The sequence below is a fragment of the Cyclopterus lumpus genome, chromosome 7, assembly GCF_009769545.1.
Source record: "Cyclopterus lumpus isolate fCycLum1 chromosome 7, fCycLum1.pri, whole genome shotgun sequence".
NCBI classification, from domain to species: Eukaryota; Metazoa; Chordata; class Actinopteri; order Perciformes; family Cyclopteridae; genus Cyclopterus; species Cyclopterus lumpus.
Genome location: NC_046972.1, coordinates 13,058,060 through 13,076,904, shown reverse-complemented (window position 1 = coordinate 13,076,904; position 18,845 = coordinate 13,058,060). Strand labels below are relative to the sequence as shown.

The 18,845-nt window shown below is 44.5% G+C and overlaps 1 protein-coding gene across 6 annotated transcripts in view; it reads left to right on the top strand.

Moving 5' to 3' along the window:
• Positions 1-18,105, top strand: part of kmt2d (lysine (K)-specific methyltransferase 2D) — a 31,198-nt gene extending 13,093 nt beyond the window's left edge. For 5 of the 6 annotated variants that reach the window (XM_034537417.1, XM_034537419.1, XM_034537414.1 and 2 more), the window contains exons 32-55: positions 163-1,800; positions 1,889-2,083; positions 2,505-2,644; positions 2,873-4,677; positions 4,768-4,891; positions 5,820-5,901; positions 5,982-6,048; positions 6,163-6,395; positions 6,517-9,432; positions 9,527-9,676; positions 9,776-9,940; positions 10,075-10,222; positions 10,300-10,381; positions 10,478-10,650; positions 10,836-10,960; positions 11,053-11,188; positions 11,467-11,588; positions 11,693-13,061; positions 13,174-13,310; positions 13,849-13,979; positions 14,332-14,617; positions 14,818-14,891; positions 14,983-15,091; positions 15,187-18,105. In XM_034537417.1, coding sequence (XP_034393308.1) covers positions 163-1,800; positions 1,889-2,083; positions 2,505-2,644; positions 2,873-4,677; positions 4,768-4,891; positions 5,820-5,901; positions 5,982-6,048; positions 6,163-6,395; positions 6,517-9,432; positions 9,527-9,676; positions 9,776-9,940; positions 10,075-10,222; positions 10,300-10,381; positions 10,478-10,650; positions 10,836-10,960; positions 11,053-11,188; positions 11,467-11,588; positions 11,693-13,061; positions 13,174-13,310; positions 13,849-13,979; positions 14,332-14,617; positions 14,818-14,891; positions 14,983-15,091; positions 15,187-15,279 — 10,500 coding nt within the window. In that variant the 3' untranslated portion in view covers positions 15,280-18,105. The remainder of the gene's footprint in view (positions 1-162; positions 1,801-1,888; positions 2,084-2,504; positions 2,645-2,872; positions 4,678-4,767; positions 4,892-5,819; positions 5,902-5,981; positions 6,049-6,162; positions 6,396-6,516; positions 9,433-9,526; positions 9,677-9,775; positions 9,941-10,074; positions 10,223-10,299; positions 10,382-10,477; positions 10,651-10,835; positions 10,961-11,052; positions 11,189-11,466; positions 11,589-11,692; positions 13,062-13,173; positions 13,311-13,848; positions 13,980-14,331; positions 14,618-14,817; positions 14,892-14,982; positions 15,092-15,186) is intronic. The other variant, XM_034537418.1, reaches the window with a different exon arrangement.
• The last annotated feature ends 740 nt before the right edge of the window (positions 18,106-18,845 follow it).

Below are 18,845 nucleotides of genomic sequence, written 5' to 3'. Positions count from 1 at the left end.
GCATCCTTTTCATTAGAGTTGTGGTGCAGATTGTTACATTACATTACATGTCATTTAGCTGACACTTTTATCCAAAGCGACTTACAGTAAGTGCATTAAACCATGAGTATAACTCAGAACCTCAAGAAAGTACACATCCTCTGTACTCTCCTTTTTCAACAGCAGGCAGAGAGTCAGGTGTGCAGGCCAGTCAAGATAGAGGGAGGAGTGCGTGTGAAGACTGAACGACCCAGTTTACACCTCCAGATCCCTCCACCTTCAGGCTCTACGTCAATCTCTTCCCAGCCCAGCTCTGCAGAAAGCCCATTTCCTTTCCCTCCAGATTCAGGATCATCCTCTGTCTTTTTCTCAGATGGACCTGTTAAGACCCCCGGGTCAGCTGAGATCCGGACAGATCCCTTTGCTAAGTTTCCTCCTCAGTCACCCCATTCTCACTCTCACCCAACCACACCCTTTTCCCATGCTGGGGCCAGCCCCTTACAGGCCTCTTCCTCAGGTTATTCCGCTTCCGGCCCACAGGGTCTTCCTCAGGGACGGCCAGCCAGTCTTGGCCCCTTTGACATGCAACCAGGAACTCCTGGAACCCCCAGACGTGCTCAGCAGGTTGACCCCTACTTCAGATCACAGCTGCAGCAGCAACAGGGCCACCTACCACAATCGCAGCAAGGCTCGCAGGATTCCCTTGGACCGCCAGAAAGTCCTCATTCAAGAGGCACAGGGCTTGGGGAGTCGCCTATTTTCTCGCCAGCCCACAATACCCACTATGGAGACCCATTCAGGACCCAGCAAGGGATGGGACGGTCAGAATATGGTTCATCCCCATCACCCTCCGCAGTGGCTTCCTCACCTGCAAGCACAGGGCAGTACAAGGCTGATATGAGTGCACCATCTCCACGCTCCTCTGCAGTTGGAAGACCTGATTTATCCATTGACTCTCCTGCTGGGATGCTGGAGTCTGGCGATGGTTTATTCAAGGCACCTATGATGCCACGAATGCATCAAGGGGAGGGTGGGGCACTTCATCCTGGAGCTTCCCCGAGCCACCCCTCTGAAGGCTACAGGCAGTCTCCTTCCCACCCTTTCTCTGATCCACACCCTCAACCATCACTGACTCCCAGGCCGCAGTCAGGTGACAATTGTTCTCTCGGTCTCCAGAGACACCCTGTAGCTCAACAGGAACTTTGCCCTCGAGTGCCCTCCAGCCCTCAGTCCCAGGGCAGCTCCCGGTCTCCCCACACTCCTGGTGGCCATTCCAATGATGCCTACTCTGTCCATTCTCCTGCTGCCCCTCGGTTCCAATCCCCAGACCTTTGTTCTCAGCCACCTTCAAGGCCACAATCTAGAGACCCTTTTGCTACTATCCACAAACCCCCTCGTCCCCTTTCTGTTGCCCCAGAGGGCACTGCAAGTTACAAAGGCTCACCTCATCCTAACCAGCAACCTCCACCACATACAAATAACAGTTCCATGGGTGATCCTCTCTCTGGTAAACCGTCAGCACCTCTTACTTACAGCCGCAGCCCCAGCTCGGGAAGTTTCCAAATAACACAGCAGCAGAGTCAGATGTTACAGGGTCAGCTTCAGCAACAACAGCCACAAACTCAGCAGACTACGAGTGCAGACAGCTTCAGCTCCAGGGTGCCACCCCTTTCTGGGTCTCAAGAACTATCAGCTGTCCGCCCTTCAAATGCACATCATCAGCCAGCTTTGTCAGGCACTCAAGAAATGCCTGACATTTCAGCAGTACTGGACCCTGCATTAGTAGGCCTTAGCCCCTCTGAGCTGGAGAAGCACCGACAGGTATCAAAATATCACGCAGTGAACAATCATGCTATGCACCTCCCTAAGTCTTTTGTTAATCAAAGCTTGTAATATTTATTTTTGTTAGCGACTGAGGCTGAGGGAATTCTTAATCCGACAACAAATGCAGAGAAATTCCATCAGACAAGAGAAGGAGGCTGCTGCTGCTGCCGCCGCTGCTGCAGCTGCTACTGCTGGCAATACACCCCCTGGCTGGTCTGGAGGAGAGATGGGAGCCTTTCAACAAGACAAGGCCCACAGAGCACCACCACCTTATCCACAGGTACACACACTTTTACAGTGTAGTGTAGCAATTAGGAAGATGTCTTTGCATGGCCTGTGTTCAATCCCAAATACCTGCTCTACTAAGGAGTTTGTGGAAAGAAACTAAAGCGCTAATTTAAGGTGCACTATTTTATAGTTGAAGCTATATTTTATTTGACTGGTGCAAGTTAAATGTCAAAATAACAAATTGAGCGGGTTGGCTAATCAAAGAGTTGGTTGTTCGATCCTCAGCTCCTTTTGCTGAAGTGTTCTTGGGCAAGACTCTGAACTCTAAATAGTCAGAAGTGACTTGTATTGAAGCCTGTTGGCGTGTGTGGATGAAAGAGGCAAATTGTAAAGCAAAATAAACTCTGTAGAAATGCTAATTACAAATATAAGGAATGTTACATTTGCCTCTTTCCTGTTATTACCTCCTTTAGGATCGTGTTGCCGCTACTACTGCTGGATCTCAGACGTCTGTGGCAGGAAAGATGACCATGGCGGTTGGAAGCATGGCGGACAAGCTCATTCGCCCACCACCTACAGGAACTCCTGCCATCATGGATCCAAGTGCACTAAGGTAACCGAATCATTGAAGTAGAGTCACAAAAAGACTTTGTTCCCCATACACAGTTAAAAATGTCCCTTCCCCACACTTTTTAAATAATGGCAACACAATAATCTGAATTTTTCTTGGCTACTTAAAAAAAAAATTGGCATCCTAAATTAATACCACCCCTCGCATCTTAACAATTCAGAAAAGCAGTCTACATGTTTTTAAAATGGAAATTCATTTTCTGTCCTTCAGGCCACCAGGTCCCAGCAGACCTCAGGGCATGTTTTCCCGCCCTCCATTCCCTCCTCAGTGGCAGGGCCAGCCTCCAGGTCCAAGGAGGTTTCCCCAGCCTGGCATGGAGGCTATGGGCATAAGGCACAATCTCAACCCTGCTGCCAACATTCAGGGTATGGAAGGCATGAGTAGCCCTCACACCATGATACCAGGACATGGAGGAGAGACCATGCAGCCAATGGGTCAAGGACCCCCACCACAGTTCATTGAATTGAGACACAACGCACAGAGGCTTTCCCTTCGACCTCAGTTTATGCCCCGTGGACCCCAGCCAAGACCACGTCTCTTTCTTCCACAGCAAGAGATGGCAGCACCTTATGTTCAGCAACATCCCATAGCTCAAGCTGGTGGCATTCAAACAGATGGGGGCAGCAACTCACAGCTGGGATTACCGCAGGGTGGACTGTCTATTTTACTGCCTCAGCAGTCCACAGGACCAGTAATACAACAGCCCCACTTGCAGCCGCAGGCAACTACTTCCACTCCAAACGTTCCTAGCACTGAGCAGCATCAGCTTCGACAACAAAGCCTAGTCACACAGCCCCAGCCTGCCACTGCAGAACATAGTGAGGAGCTGCCAGAGCCTGACCTTGAGGGGCTTGGGGATGCCCCAGGGGATGGAGGTGTCGAGGATGAGGATGATTTGGCTCTAGACTTGGACCCTGACAAAGGAGATGATGACTTGGGTAACTTGGACAACCTTGAAACCAATGATCCACATTTAGATGACTTGCTTAACAGTGATGAGTTTGACCTGCTGGCATACACTGACCCTGAACTGGACCAAGGAGACCCTAAAGATGTCTTCTCAGACCAGCTGCGGTTGGTGGAAGCGGAAAGTGAAGCACCATCATCTTCCTCTGGATCTGTGCTTGTTAAAGTGGAAGGAAAAGCCAGGGCAGAAGTGGAGTCAGGGCAGAAGTCTCTTACTTCAACTCCTTCCATTGCAAGGGGGTCTGCTACCCAAATGCCACCCTCTGCAGACACTGTTGATACCTCCAAGGTAAAAGTAGAGGACAGAGGTCTGACCCCTCAGCTGCATCCAGGACATACTGTGGTGAAAGATGAAATAGGAGAGGCTGTGTCGATGCTTCTTGGTGGGACCACACCATCAGTCAAGCCTGCACAACCAGAAAACCAGTCAGCTTCACTTAGTTCTGTTCGATTAGGGGGACTTCCATACCCCCTCCCAGGACAAGCTAATGCATTGCCTTTTCCTCAATCTGCTCCACATGCAGATATTGGGGATGATCCACTGGGGCTGCCTGATGTAGGGGAACAGCACTCTCTTGCTGTAGATTTGGCAAAGGTAGAGAGCTCTTTAGATGGTGAACTGCCCCTTCTAATACAAGATCTTCTGGAGCATGAAAAGAAGGAACTACAGAAGCAGCAACAGCAGCAACAGCTCAGTTCCCTCCACCAGGGAGGCATGGCACCCCATTTTCCTGGCCTCTTAAGTCAACAGCCTAACCCACAGGCACCTGGACAGATAATGCTGCCACACCACCATCGTCCACCACCCCAAGGAATGATGGCTCAGGCAGGGAATGTACCCCGTGCCCCGCACATGTTGCAGCAACAACAACAGCAGCAGCAAAGGCTTATGGGACCTGGAATGGCACCTCCACCTCACATGAATATGGCCCAGCAGCAAGCCATGGTGAGGATGGGTCAGCCAGGGATCCATGCAGGTGTCAGTCATCAACCGCAGTCGCAGCCATTGATTAAACCACCTCTGGCCAACAACTTCTTTCCAGATAAAGGTACGCATTGTGGCTTGTCACCGTAATCACTCTGCATAATTGTTATTTTCGTACTATAGCAACAGGCTTTGTCTTACTGTATTATTGCAGATTTAGACAAATTTGCAACTGATGACATCATGGATCCCATTGCCAAGGCAAAGATGGTGGCACTTAAGGGTATCAAAAGAGTGTTGGCACAGGATCCAATGGCTGTACCTTCTGGCATGAACAGGTATTTATTCTTGTGTAAAGCTATTATACATTAGTTGGGCATTTAAGTTAGGTCATTATGTTTTCATCCAACAGTGTTAAACAAGCTGTATAAAACACTCAACATTAATATATCAGCAGACAACGATTAGATATGTAAAGATATAATAGTGATGTCTACCTGAGCAGATAATCAAGTCACCGTCCCTCTGTGTGTTATCCGAGCTTCTCCTTGCTTTGTTGACATAACATAACCAAGATACTCAATTATTCGTTCGCATATTTGGTGACGGCAATTAACCAGTTGCAATAAGGTTTTTAAAAAAAAATAATAAATCACCATTTGGGATAAAGATTTTAGCTTTGTTGAGCCACATGTTTCATATAAATAAAGCAATATATACTTGTAACTATTATATCTATGCATTTTCAGCATTTCATTTTGGGTAAAAAAAACCCAATATTTTGCTACTGGACATATTAGAATTACACTTTTCCAGCAACAAGTTCCAGCTCCAAATCAATGTGATGTTTTCAGTTCCAGAGTTGAGGGATCATCGTTTTCCTTATCTATAGTCATACATTTTTTACAATTTAGAAATAAATACACAACTGAGGTATAATTTTTTTTTTCTGAATTCAGAGCCTGGAAAAACCCTGTATTGGTGTTCTTTAAATTATGTAGTTTTGTGACACATTAGCATCTAAGTAATAAATGGAAACGCACAGTGGTTTGCATTTTCGGTTACTGATATTTTGGAATGTCATGTAAAATGACATGAGAGATACTTAAAAAAAAGTGTAGCTCCACTGTTAAGAGCTTAAAAAAATATATATATATTTATTGTCAATGCGTTGTTAGGTTTGTTTGTACATATACTAAACAGTTCTACTACATAATCTGCAGTGTGAAGGTATCGTAATACATTTGATTTCTTTTTTCTCTTCAGGCAACAAGTATCTCTGCTTGCTCAGAGGCTGGCCTCTGCCCCGGGCACAGATCCAGGTCAACTTGCAACTGGACCTCCAAAGGTATGCTGTCAGAATTGATTGATTTTACTTTCATTTTGTCTTATTAGGCTGATTTAAAATTATTTATTTGTTGTTTTTAGGAGGGAGAAACGAGTGATTCCACCCAGTTGAGACCTAACCCTCCCCAGTTTGTACAAGGAATCATCAGTATGTTTTACCAATCTTGCCTCTTGTTAAGCATGTATTGACTCATAAGGAAATGTTATATTTCTTTCCCCAAACTCTTTTATGGTTGTCATAAGTTATCCTCTTCTTTTACAGATGATGCAGAACAGCACCAATATGAAGAATGGCTTCTTCACACTCAGCAGTTACTCCAAATGCAGTTGAAATTTTTGGAGGAACAGATTGGAGTTCACCGCAAATCACGCAAGGCACTGTGTGCTAAGCAACGCACTGCTAAGAAAGCTGGAAGGGAGTTTGCTGAGGCAGATGCAGAGAAACTAAAGTTGGTAACAGAAGAGCAGAGCAAAATTCAGAAACAGCTTGACCAGGTGTGTAGATTTCTTTTAAGAATCTAATAAAGACAAATTAATAAATTATTTTTGCAAACCTGTCAACAGTAAAGGCACTTGATACAATAATTCACATCGGTTTATAATTATTCTTTTGCAGGTACGGAAGCAGCAGAAGGAGCACACCAATCTCATTGCAGAGTACAGAAGCAAACAGCAGCAGCATCAGCAAAGCTCAGGTATTCTTCCCCCAGGTCATTCTGCACAGGGGGCCTCCCCTCACATGTTTCCCAAGATGCCTGGCCAGATGATGATTGGCCAACAGGGAACACCGGTAATGGCCCAGCACCCTGTTGTGATGCCCCAAAGCGGAATGCCTGTCAGGATGCCCCAAGGGCAGCCCTTTATTGGTGGAGCCCAACCCCAACCCCAGCTGCCTGCTGCTCTTGTAGCCAGGGCCCCAGGTCCTCCTGGTGCTGCACCAGGATTCTTCCCACAGGGGCCTGGTATGCAAGGTGCAGACCCCAGGCTTCTCCAAGAAAGACAGCTTCAACATAGGATGCAGATGGCAAAGCTCCAGCAACAACAGCAGCAACAGCAGCAGCAGCAGCAGCAGCAGGTGATGATGGGCCAGCAACCAATGCCACACCCAAATCAACAGTCTGGCTCAATCGCTCAGCCACCATCCGGTATGATGGTAAACCCACTTATGGTCCAACAACAAGCAAACACTCAACAGGGAATACTAGTCAACCAGCCCAATCAGCAGAGCATGGTACAGGTTCCACAAGGAATGGTTGGAGGGCAGTCTGTGGCTCCACTGTCACAGAACCTTGCTGGAGGCCAGCCTATTAATCATGGTCAAGCCATGATAGCTGTTCAACCAGGAATTATGGGGAACCCGCCAGTTGCACCATTACAGCAACAGAGGCCCCAGCTTATGATGAGCCAGCAGGGAATGGTTGGATCTCCTGGTCACCCTGGCCTCAGGGGTCCCCAGGCCCAATTGACTCCACAACAACAGAACATTCTGGCCCAACGCATGCTTGCATCTCAGCAACAGCATCAGCAAAATGTTGCAAATTTGGCCCACCTTCAGCAGCAGCAGATTGCACAGCAAAGGCAACAAACACAGTTGATCAGTCAATCCAACCAAGAGCAAGTACTCTCCCAGCCCTCTACCCCACAGATGGGCTCATCGCCTTCAGCAGGAAGTATCACGCCCCAGCCACAGGGAGCTACAGACAACCAAAACTCAGGCCCCAAAGAGGGTGGGATCCTCAGTCCTGATTCAAGAACGCCACCGCAGCACAGTGGACCCTCCACTCCCAATCAGATGTCCCAACTAGGCGCTACAAATGATCACCAAACTGACTTGGGAAGACAGCAGTTGCAACAGCAGCATCAAAACCAGGTTTATATGGTCCAGCAGCAGCAGTCAAATTCTCAATCTGTACCTGAGCCGCAAACCGGTTTGGTTGGAAACCAACAAACTGGTGTCCTTCAACCACATCAGCAACAAATTCCGCTCACTCTCCAGAGGCAAGGTTCCCTCAGTGTTGACAAGCCCATTTTGATGACTGTTAAAGAGGAAAGGAAACCGATTGATTTCTTAGCGCAGCAGCAGCAAACGGTGCAAAATGCCATGCAGCAGTCACAAGATCCCAACATCCAACAGCAGATCATAAGCCAGAACCATCCTGGACAGCCACCGCCTGTTGTGGTGGGTCATAACCCACAACAAGCCCTCATGGCCCAGCAACAAAAACAACAGGCCATGATGGGCATGATGAGAGCCCAGCAGCAAGGGATTATGGCACAAAGGCCTGCGGTTCCACCCGGACAGATCCGCACCCCAATAAACATCCAGGCTATTATTGCTCAGAATCCTCAGCTCCGCAATCTTCCCCCAAATCAGCAGATACAGCACATCCAGGCCATGATTGCTCAGAGGCAGCTCCAACAGGGACAGATGCTGCGGATGTCTATGGGTCAAGGCCAGCAAAGTCAGTTGAGGCCTCATATGCCACCAGGACAGATGCAGCAGATGCCATATGGAGCCATGGGAAAGCCAGGAGCAGTGTGCACTCCGCAACAATCAGGCATGTTGGGTCAACAACCTGGTGTCGCTCCACAGATGATGGTCCCTGGGCAGCAAACGCCACAAGTAGGGGAAATGATGCAGCAACATATTATGAGAGGCCAGGCACCAGTACCACCTTCCCCCATGGACCAGGGCCGAATGGTAAGGCCAACATCTCCACGCCAGCCAATAGTCAATTCTCCTGGACATGCATTTAATCAAGCTATGGGTATGCGTCCACCCACTCCCAACCAGAACCAGCAAGCACTAATGGCAGCTGCAGCAAGCCGCATACAGGGTTCTCCATCCCATGCATATTCTCCAAGAGGTCCCTTTGGCATGAGCCCGGCCCACCCGGCCTCACCTCATTCCTCCCATGTCTCCTCACCTTCTATGGCTGACAGCAGGGCTGGAAGGGGGAGTCCGTACAGCCACGTCAAGGCCTCTCCACTCAGGTCACCTGGAGCCAAGAGTCCGCTTGATTGTCCTGGACTGAAAGTAGAAGCCCAGACATCAGTGAATGAAACATCACACTCAGTTATCCCCAATGGTCCACAGAGAGGCATACATGTTCATCAGCAGTTGCAGCAGGTCACAGAGAACAATGGTCCTCACACACAACATGGCCCTAGAGTAGGGGAGCTATGCAAGATGACTTTACAGAACATTAAACAGGAACCAAGAGAGTTTCAATGTGATGGTGCGCCAGAGGCTCATCCTGGGGCTATAAAGCGAGAAGCAACGGGTGAGGCAGTTACTTCTGGGAATAACACTAGCTTTATTAATGCTAGAAACATGTCTGGAGACCCTGGGATTCAAGGCCCTCGATCTGAGACTGGACAGCAACTATTACAGAAACTTTTGAGAACCAAGAACCTTCAGCTCGGTGCTCAGAGGCCTTCTGAAGGCATCCACAATGAGATCAATGGCCACATTAACAGCAAACTTGCAATGCTGGAACAAAAACTTCAAGGGACTCCAAGAAATATGGAGGTATGTTTTGCTTTAGTTCATTCATTTTCTTTGCTCTCGTTATGTTGCTGTATGTGACTAAAGAACCTCTCATTCCTTTTCTTGACCCTTACAGGATTTACAGTCTATAACAAAAAGGGCTCCTGCACAAAAGCCAAAGCGCACTAATAAAGCAACTGGAGACAGAGGGCCTAATGCACGGAAGAAGAATAAGAAGGAAGATGTTGGAAAAAGTGCTGAAGCACTGATGAAGCAACTCAAACAGGTAAAAGGATATCAAAAATGAATTTCCAGGGATTTCTTTCAAATCTATGTTTTCAAAGTGATTTCACATCTGGTAGACTCATGGACATTTACCCTTTAGGGTCTCTCTCTGCTGCCCTTGATGGAGCCTTCAATCACTGCCAGTCTGGATCTGTTTGCCCCTTTTGGAAGCAGCCCAGCCAATGGCAAAGCCCAGCTCAAAGGATCCTTTGGAAATGCAGTGCTGGACAATATCCCAGACTACTATTCTCAGTTACTCACAAAGGTATAAAAAAAACCTGCAACATGTACGGTTGGCCTGGTGCAGGCTGTGACTTAAACATTTTTATAATACAACTTCAGAAAAGACCTACAAAACCAAGGATGATTAATGAGGATAATGTTTTGTACCCTTTACAGAGTAACCTCAGCAACCCACCAACACCCCCATCCTCCCTGCCACCCACTCCTCCGCCTTCAGTACAGCACAAGCTGCTGAATGGCGTGACTCCTGGAGAGGAGCTGTCTGAGGGTCAGAAAGACACAGAACCAGCCGAAGAGCCAATAGGTAAACAATAAGGGATTTGGCATAAAATTATTTTGTACAGTAATTGGGTTCTTAATACTCTATAATTTCTCCTGCAGATTCTGTTAAAGATGAGGTGAAGAGTGTAGACATTCTAGCAGCTCTCCCCACCCCACCACATAACCAGAATGAGGACATCAGGTACTATAGGGCAATTCTCTTTGAGGTCTTTGTCAACCAGAATACATGGATTTTCTATTACTTAGTGCCTATAAATGTATGTTGTCTTTCTAACAGGATGGAGAGTGATGACGAGGATGCCCCAGAAAGCATCATCCCAGCATCATCCCCTGAAAGTAACGTTGGAGATGAAATGCCACGTTTCCCTCAACTACGGGAGCCTAAAGAGGAGGAGACAGAGAGAGCAATATCCCCCATCATCCCCCTGATACCACGCACTGCCATCCCAGGTATTATACAACATTCTGTAATTCTCCAAAACAACAGCGTGTGTGTGTTTTGATGAAATCCTTCGTGAATGTGTAGCATTATGATTTATTGTTCAAATACATTTTCATATTACCTTTACATCCATTTATATTATAATGCCGGCTAAAATGCAAAAAACATAATGTACACTTTCTTTCTTTTGTAGCATTTCCAGAAAACAAACCATTCGAAGCAGCTGATGGCAAGGTTGTTTCCACATCTAACCATTGGGACAAGGCCAAAAACAACGAAGTATCTGTTACATTCACATTGTCATCAGCTGCTGCTAAGGTACGAAGCCATTATATGATTGCATTGCACCCTGTTTAAAGTTGCGTTAACTATGCCTTAACATAAATATGACTTTAACTTTTCGCTTACAGAAACTGAACCATGTCATGATGGCCATGGCCCAGCTGCTTAATATCAGAATGCCAGGTTCTTATGAGGTGACTTTCCCTCCTCAAAACCCTGACATGCCTGTTGTGGATGGGCCTGGGAAAGGACCTGACCAGTCAGGTATGCATTTAGAGATTATTGTTTTGGCTTGTCCTGTTTCACTGGGTCAGGACAATCACAACAACAGGGTCTGCGTGTGGTTCATGACATTTTTAATGTCACCCTGTCCAGCCAAATGTCCTAAACCATTAGCCTCTGATTTAGAATATATATTAAAAGAAACAAAATTCCATAGTGTTGGCCACTTTTAGCCTCTTTGCTCTCAAACGAATGCGCAGCTTTTTAGTGAATTAATCCGTAAATAAAGACTAATATATTAGGGCGGGTGTGTTTTCTAGGGGCTCTGTGTACAAAGGACGGTGCTTCACCCAGTCAGGATGACTGGCTCAGGCAGTTCGATGTGTCTCTACCGGGCTGTACATTGAAGAAACAAGTGGACATACTGGCACTTATTAAACAGGTCAGTCTTCAGAACTGTTTGAATTATTGATCCGTTTTGTCAAATGTTGTGCATTTACATATTTCTTGAAAGTTTTAGATGTCATATGTACATTTTTCTCCTAGGAATTTCAAGAAAATGAAGACAAACCAGCCCAGCACTGTTACACAACCAAAGTAAATGACTTAGATGTGCGCCACCTTCCTGCTATACTAGTGGAAGAATCTCCACCACCATCACCATCCCCTCCATGCCCTCCCCCATCTTTCTCAGTTCCCACGAGTGAAGCTGAACCTTCCAAAAAGTCAGCTTCTCCATCCAGTCCCACCATTGTCCAGATCAAGACTGAGACTGAACAGGACGATGGTCCCACTATTGATGCTGCTCAACCAACTGATGTCACAAACTCTGAAGTTGCTGCTCCAGAGTCGGTCACTGATCCGGAAACTGCCTCTGCAGTACCAGATTCTTCTGTTTCTACTGATCCAACTGAAGTCCTTCTGTGTCCTGTGATCAAGGAGGAGGACTTGGGCGCTGATTCAGCTCAACCTCCTCAAGATTCTCCGAACAACATGGAGTTGTCGCCTAAGGCTGTCAAGCAGCGCAGGCCTCTCTCCCCCGATGAGGAGGTGGTACATCCCAAAGTGAAAAAATGGAAGGGGATTCGCTGGAAGCGTCTTCAGATTGTCATCACAATACGCAAGGGCGGGTCTAAGAAAGAGAGCAGCCGTGAGGTGTCTGAGCTCATGGAACGCCTGCGCATTGCTCTTCGGCCAGACAGGCTGCCTCGGGACAAACGTAAATGCTGCTTCTGCCACGAGGAAGGTGATGGAGCCACAGATGGGCCTGCCCGGTTGCTTAACATTGATGTGGACTTGTGGGTGCACCTCAACTGTGCCCTGTGGTCCACAGAGGTGTATGAGACGCAGGGTGGGGCCCTTATCAATGTGGAGGTAGCCCTGCGTCGTGGATTGAGAACTCTGTGCGCATACTGCCAGAAAACAGGCGCCACTAACAGCTGTAACAGAATTCGCTGCCCAAATGTCTACCACTTTGCATGTGCCAGCCGGGCACGATGCATGTTCTTCAAGGACAAGACCATGTTGTGCACTCAGCATAAGCTGAAGGGCCCCAGTGAGGATGAACTGAGCATGTTTGCTGTTCTACGGCGTGTCTACATTGAGCGCGATGAGGTGAAGCAGATTGCCAGCATCTTACAGCGAGGTGATCGTATCCACTTGTTCCGTGTAGGCGGTCTCATCTTTCATGCTGTTGGCCAGTTGCTACCATCCCAGATGGCCAACTTCCACTCGCCCACTGCCATTTTCCCCGTTGGCTATGAGGCCACACGCATCTACTGGAGCACGCGTGTGCCCAACAAGCGATGCCGCTACCGCTGTCGCATCAACGAGGATGATGGTCATCCCCTGTTTGAGGTGCGTGTTCTGGAGCATGGCATGGAGGATTTGCAGTATCGGGACGCTACTCCAGAGGGTAAGAACCCATACACTGCTCCCACTTTATATTGCGTAGTATTTCTGTGTTCATTTTTCCACTCCAAATAACTCAATGACTGTTTGTTTAATTCACCACCTTTTGTCTTTAGGGATCTGGGAACGGGTTGTTCAGGAGGTGGCTAAACTCCGAGATGACTCATCCATGTTGAAGCTGTTCACTGAACATGTCAAGGGAGAGGAGATGTATGGCCTCACAGTTCATGCTGTCATGCGTATCACCGAGTCGGTAAGAATTTGCAGCAGTACTATGTATCTCTTTACCCCCCATTTTTTTATTTAGTCTTTGTCTCTCAATTGTAATTGTAGCCCTTTGCAAGTCAACATTCACACATACTATTGGTTAACATTGCCTTCTTAATAGTCACTGTGCGAATTAGTGAACAGATGGTCAAACATTTTTAAGAAAACCTTTTAATTGCCAGTATTTCAAACCTTGAACTGATTTGGCAAAGCTGAAAAAGTTAACTTGATTGCTTGTGATGTTTGTTATACAGAACTAGAGATGCACTTCACTTCAACATTGACTTTGTTACTTTTTTGTGCCACACTTTGCCGATGCAAAACTATTATGTGGTGGCGGTAGATGTCTTTAAATTTGATCGGCAAAAACATTTATGTGAAGACTGACTGCTTGGCAGCTGATCAATCAGTGCATCTCTAGACATGAAATTATGGTCTGAAGGTCTGACTCATTGACCTGTGGACTGCAATGGTTCTACTGTCAAAGTGCATGATTAACATGATTTGTGTTTGCTGTGTTTTAGTTGCCTGGAGTAGAGAACTGTCAGAACTACCTGTTCCGATATGGCCGTCACCCTCTAATGGAGCTCCCTCTTATGATCAATCCCACTGGCTCTGCTCGCTCTGAACCTAAAGTCCCCACACAGTGCAAGAGGTAAAGCAGCATTACTTTAAAATTAAATCAACAAGTCTCATGCCTACCATTAACTTATTGTAGCTTATTGTTAAATATTTGTGTATGATATCTCAATAATGCATTATATCAGCGAAGCATAGCTTTTATACAATATCTAATTATTTCAGTCATTTAAGTCTTCACTCCAGCTGGCAACATTTTCCTATCTAGTGCTTGATAAGTGAGTTTCAGTTGGATGTAGTCATGTGTTGAGGACCACGGTACACTTTTCTAAACTAATAACAACAATTGTTGACACTTTTACAAAATTCTCATTGTAACTTACAAATGACTGGATACCAACTAAACAACATGTTCTGTTTGTCTGAAGGCCTCATACTCTAAATAGCACCAGCGTGTCAAAGGCCTACCAGAGTACCTTTACTGGAGAGCTCAACACACCCTACAGCAAGCAGTTTGTCCACTCCAAGTCATCCCAGTATCGGCGCCTGAAGACTGAGTGGAAGAATAACGTATATCTGGCACGATCGCGCATTCAGGGCCTGGGTCTGTACGCTGCTAAGGATCTTGAGAAGCACACCATGGTTATTGAATACATTGGCACTGTGATACGCAACGAAGTGGCCAATCGGCGTGAGAAGATCTACGAGTTCCAGGTATGCCAATTGAACACTGGCAAAGTAAAAAAAAAAAATACATACATATATATATTTATTTGGGTTAAAGTTTAAGGAATGGACAAAAAAGGGGAACCATTTAAATTGCTGAACCTCTACTTTAGAACAAACAAAACAATTTGATTTTGAAAGTATCTACCTTTTTTTTTAATATTCTCTTTTTATTTCTTCTAACTTAGAACCGCGGCATCTACATGTTCCGCATCAACAATGAGCAGGTGATTGATGCCACTCTGACAGGAGGCCCAGCTCGGTAAGTGTTGATTTGTGATTGGTTGCCTCATTGTAAACCCGTGAGTCTAGTATGTTTTTATTTAATTGATTTTATTTGTTCTCCTTGCCAGCTACGTCAACCACTCCTGTGCTCCAAACTGTGTAGCAGAAGTTGTGACGTTTGACAAAGAAGACAAGATTATCATAATTTCCAGCCGCAGGATCCCCAAGGGAGAAGAGGTGCAGTGCATTAGAAAGCTAACCACGACTCACTCTCACACATCACTTTCATTATTTTTTATTATCATTAACTTCCTTGTATATCTTACTTCCAGCTGACGTACGACTACCAGTTTGATTTTGAGGACGATCAGCACAAGATCCCTTGCCATTGTGGAGCCTGGAATTGCCGAAAGTGGATGAACTAACCAGAAGGAAAATGGAAACTTCCCCTCTCACTGGTGCCAGAACACTCCTGCGCCAAAGCCTTTGAATCCTACATAACCAGTGCATAAGCTGTTGTGAAAGCTGGCCTGAGTCAGAAAGACTAAAGCGTTGACACCTGTAGCCAAAGGTTTGAAGAGCATTAATCAATAAAAGCAACTGACCACCTCCATCAACAGCAGCTTGATGGTGGGACTAACTCTCATGTTTGGAGTAGTGAATCACCTTTTCCTCAGCCAAAACACTTTTCCTCTTCGACTGTTGTCAATAATCTTACAGTGGCTGGGAAACAATCCTCAACATCTACCAAATGATTCTGACCCTCTGATATCAATACACGTAGTGCACAGCTCACCTGGAGCTTCGACAAAAAGCCATTTTGAAATACTAAGAATGAACTAATGATGCATTTTTATGTTTTAAGTCGGACCTATTTCCTGTCCCACCTGACCACACCTCCCCCTCACCTCCCAGAAAAGGCACTTTCCCATCAAGTCATCGATGAAGACAACACGGATATTGACTAGCTAGACAATCTTGATGTGGCTCTTTGTAAGAACTACATGTGATCGATGGAAAAAAAAGATGTAAGTTAATATAAAATTTGAGATGCTATTGATCTGTGGCTCCAGAGGAACCAGATGTTCTGACTGTGTGGAGTCCCAAGGGGGGTTAGTTGGACCCAGTCTACCTCATTGATTTAGCGGGAAGCGACTGCTTTGTATAAAAACTGTTAACTGCTACTGTGGAACGGGAGGGTGGGGGAAGAGGGAATGTTTTTATGGGCTTAGCCTTCTCGGACAAGCAGGGAATTTTAAGCAGCAGGTTTGCTCTATCTACTCTATGCTGATGATGATTTACAATAATGAGCCAACATAATTATTATTCATGAATTGTTTATACAGAGGAAATATATGACAGTTTTGATAAGATATTGCATTAAAATCACAATCAGAAGCTTAGCGGGTGTCCTGTATGCCACCAAATCCTCCTGGATGTTCATGTAGCGTTTTCTTTGTTCTTTTTATGTGTCTCAAAAACCATGTTTATCAGCTGTGTGAAAGCACAATAACATCAACCAGATAAGTTGCTTGACGACGGTGTGAGTGAGTGGCTCTCGGGTCACAGGACACAGTCTTTGAAGAAGACTACAAAGTCCGAAATTTACCAAGTACATTTGCTTGTTGCTTCATACATTGAAGTACCACTTGTTGGAAACCAGCCGGTGGATGCATGACTACTGTCCCATTAAATGCTTTTTATTCCCCCATAAGTCAATCTTTTCACAACTCAACCGTGAACTTTTAATCATGCCTCTTCCTCTGTTAATAGTTAGTGGACTGTTGTTAAACTTTTACTGTAGTAAGTCTTCCTCTGCCTGAGTACAGCCAGCAGTGTTTCTACTTCCCCTGTCATGTGCTTTTCTAGTGCTGGTACTGTCCTCTCGAGGCTGAACTGATGGCAAGGAAAGACTTATTGGAAAAAAGGGCATTTGTTTTCATTTCTATATAAGATTAATGAAAAAAGTCTTTAAAAGGGAGCTTTACTAAAACTCCACCTTCCCATACTACTTTGTTTCCCCCTTTCCCTAACCTAAGACCTCACATGAATTAAAAATGCAAAGTTGTACAAACTGTATATATAGTATATGCATTAGGGGACAGCAACTCTTTATCCAGCCCCTTTGTAATCAATAAAGTCAAAAGTGTAGAGAAATAAAATTGAAAAAAAAATCAACCACTGGATATCATTTTAACAAAGATAAAGCTGTATATAAATATAAATATATGTAAAATGACAAACTAATATCTTTATGTATATGAACCAGAGTGTTTTGCATTTACCTGTTTTTCTATTAGTGTTTTTGCTATAAGCTCTCAGAGACAAGTTTGTTGAAATAGGTTTGAGAAAAATGTCTGGTCTTCTCAAATCAAATGCGACAGGAAGCCGGTGGGATTACAAAACTGTTTGGATTCATGTGGAGGGTCGTTAATTGGACATGAAAATCACTTCTTGCGTAAAGCAGTACAATGGTGCATAGCATTTGTATTTATGTAATATTGTTCGTGTTTATTTTCTTTTTATTTATGCTACTGCTTGTTGATTACCAAAACATGTCCCTTAATCGGTCACAATTGGATTAATATACTCTTGAATGGAAAATCTTGAATTCCCTAGAATATTGTTAGTGTTTTGCTTTTTATATCTCCCTATAGAAGTGAATGTGTTGGTAAACCTTGTGAAATGGTTACTTGGCCTAATGTATGTTATGATGTAATACTCAAAGTTAATCCCATACTTAACCTGGTAATGAATTGCACTCTCATAGTATAACGGAGAACTTCTCTAAAGTGGTAGATATTGATCAAGTATCTAAAGCAGTGATATATATATATTTTGGTATGTTTCTATTTCAAGGGAAGACCATGACGAGACATTATGCCGCTCACTGGATTTTAGCCTGAATAATTTTTAACTTCTCTGAATCTTAATTTAAATTCTCTGCATATCTTATAATTTAATAAAGTTTGCTCAAATTGAAGGTTTTTTTTAACCTCACCTACTTTTTAAAAAGATGTTGCATCTGTACAGCAGAGATACTTTTAGGGAATATGAATAAATATAATGATCATTTTTATTGTATGTGGCATGTTTTGTATGAATATTATTTTGAATTGTACATATTTTTTTCAGGATGCCAGAGGTTGCATCTCTTTATATACAGCTTTCCCACTCCCTTTTCCCTTCATCTTATTTCTTTGTCTGCTTTTGTTTCTTGTAAAGGAAAATAAAATGCATTTTAAATATGTGCTAATTGTTCTTTTTATTTTTAACTCAAACTTCACTCAGCATTGATACTTAGCTTGAAGGTTCATTCTTGAATGATAGTTTAAAAAAAGCTCCACTTCCATTTCTTTTGGAGCTTTCTGTCACATCTCAAAGCCTCCACCCGAGGATTGACCCCTTCAGCCAGTCAACAGCCGGAGGCCACACCTCCTGAACCCAGGAAGGAGTGGCTCACTGACCACAGTCTGAGTCTGATTTCACTCTCATCCATTTATATTTAGCTAAAGTTGAAAGATTTAAATTGAAAATCACTTTAAATATGTTTACATTTGTATCAATGAAGTCTGAGTCATACAGAGCCGTTGTTTCCTCTTTTTATTTAACTTGTGACTCGTCACGGTGCATTCATATAAACAAATTTCCCCTTGGGGATTAATAAAGTATATATCTATCTATTCATGATGTTTTGTTGGCTGTCAGTTAATCAAAGAGTGATGATATTCCCTTTTCAGACTATTCCATTGACTAGATATATCTAAAGGCCTGAAGTGGTCAAATTAAATTATATTTGAAAAAAACATTGTGTTGCAGAGATTCTTTTATACTATTATTTATTCCAGTATTTAAATTGGGCCTGAACAGTCGGGATTCTTATAAATACACATATATATATATATATATATATATATACACAAATATTTAGGCATATACACACATACACACACACACCCTTATATATATATATATATAAATATATACGTAT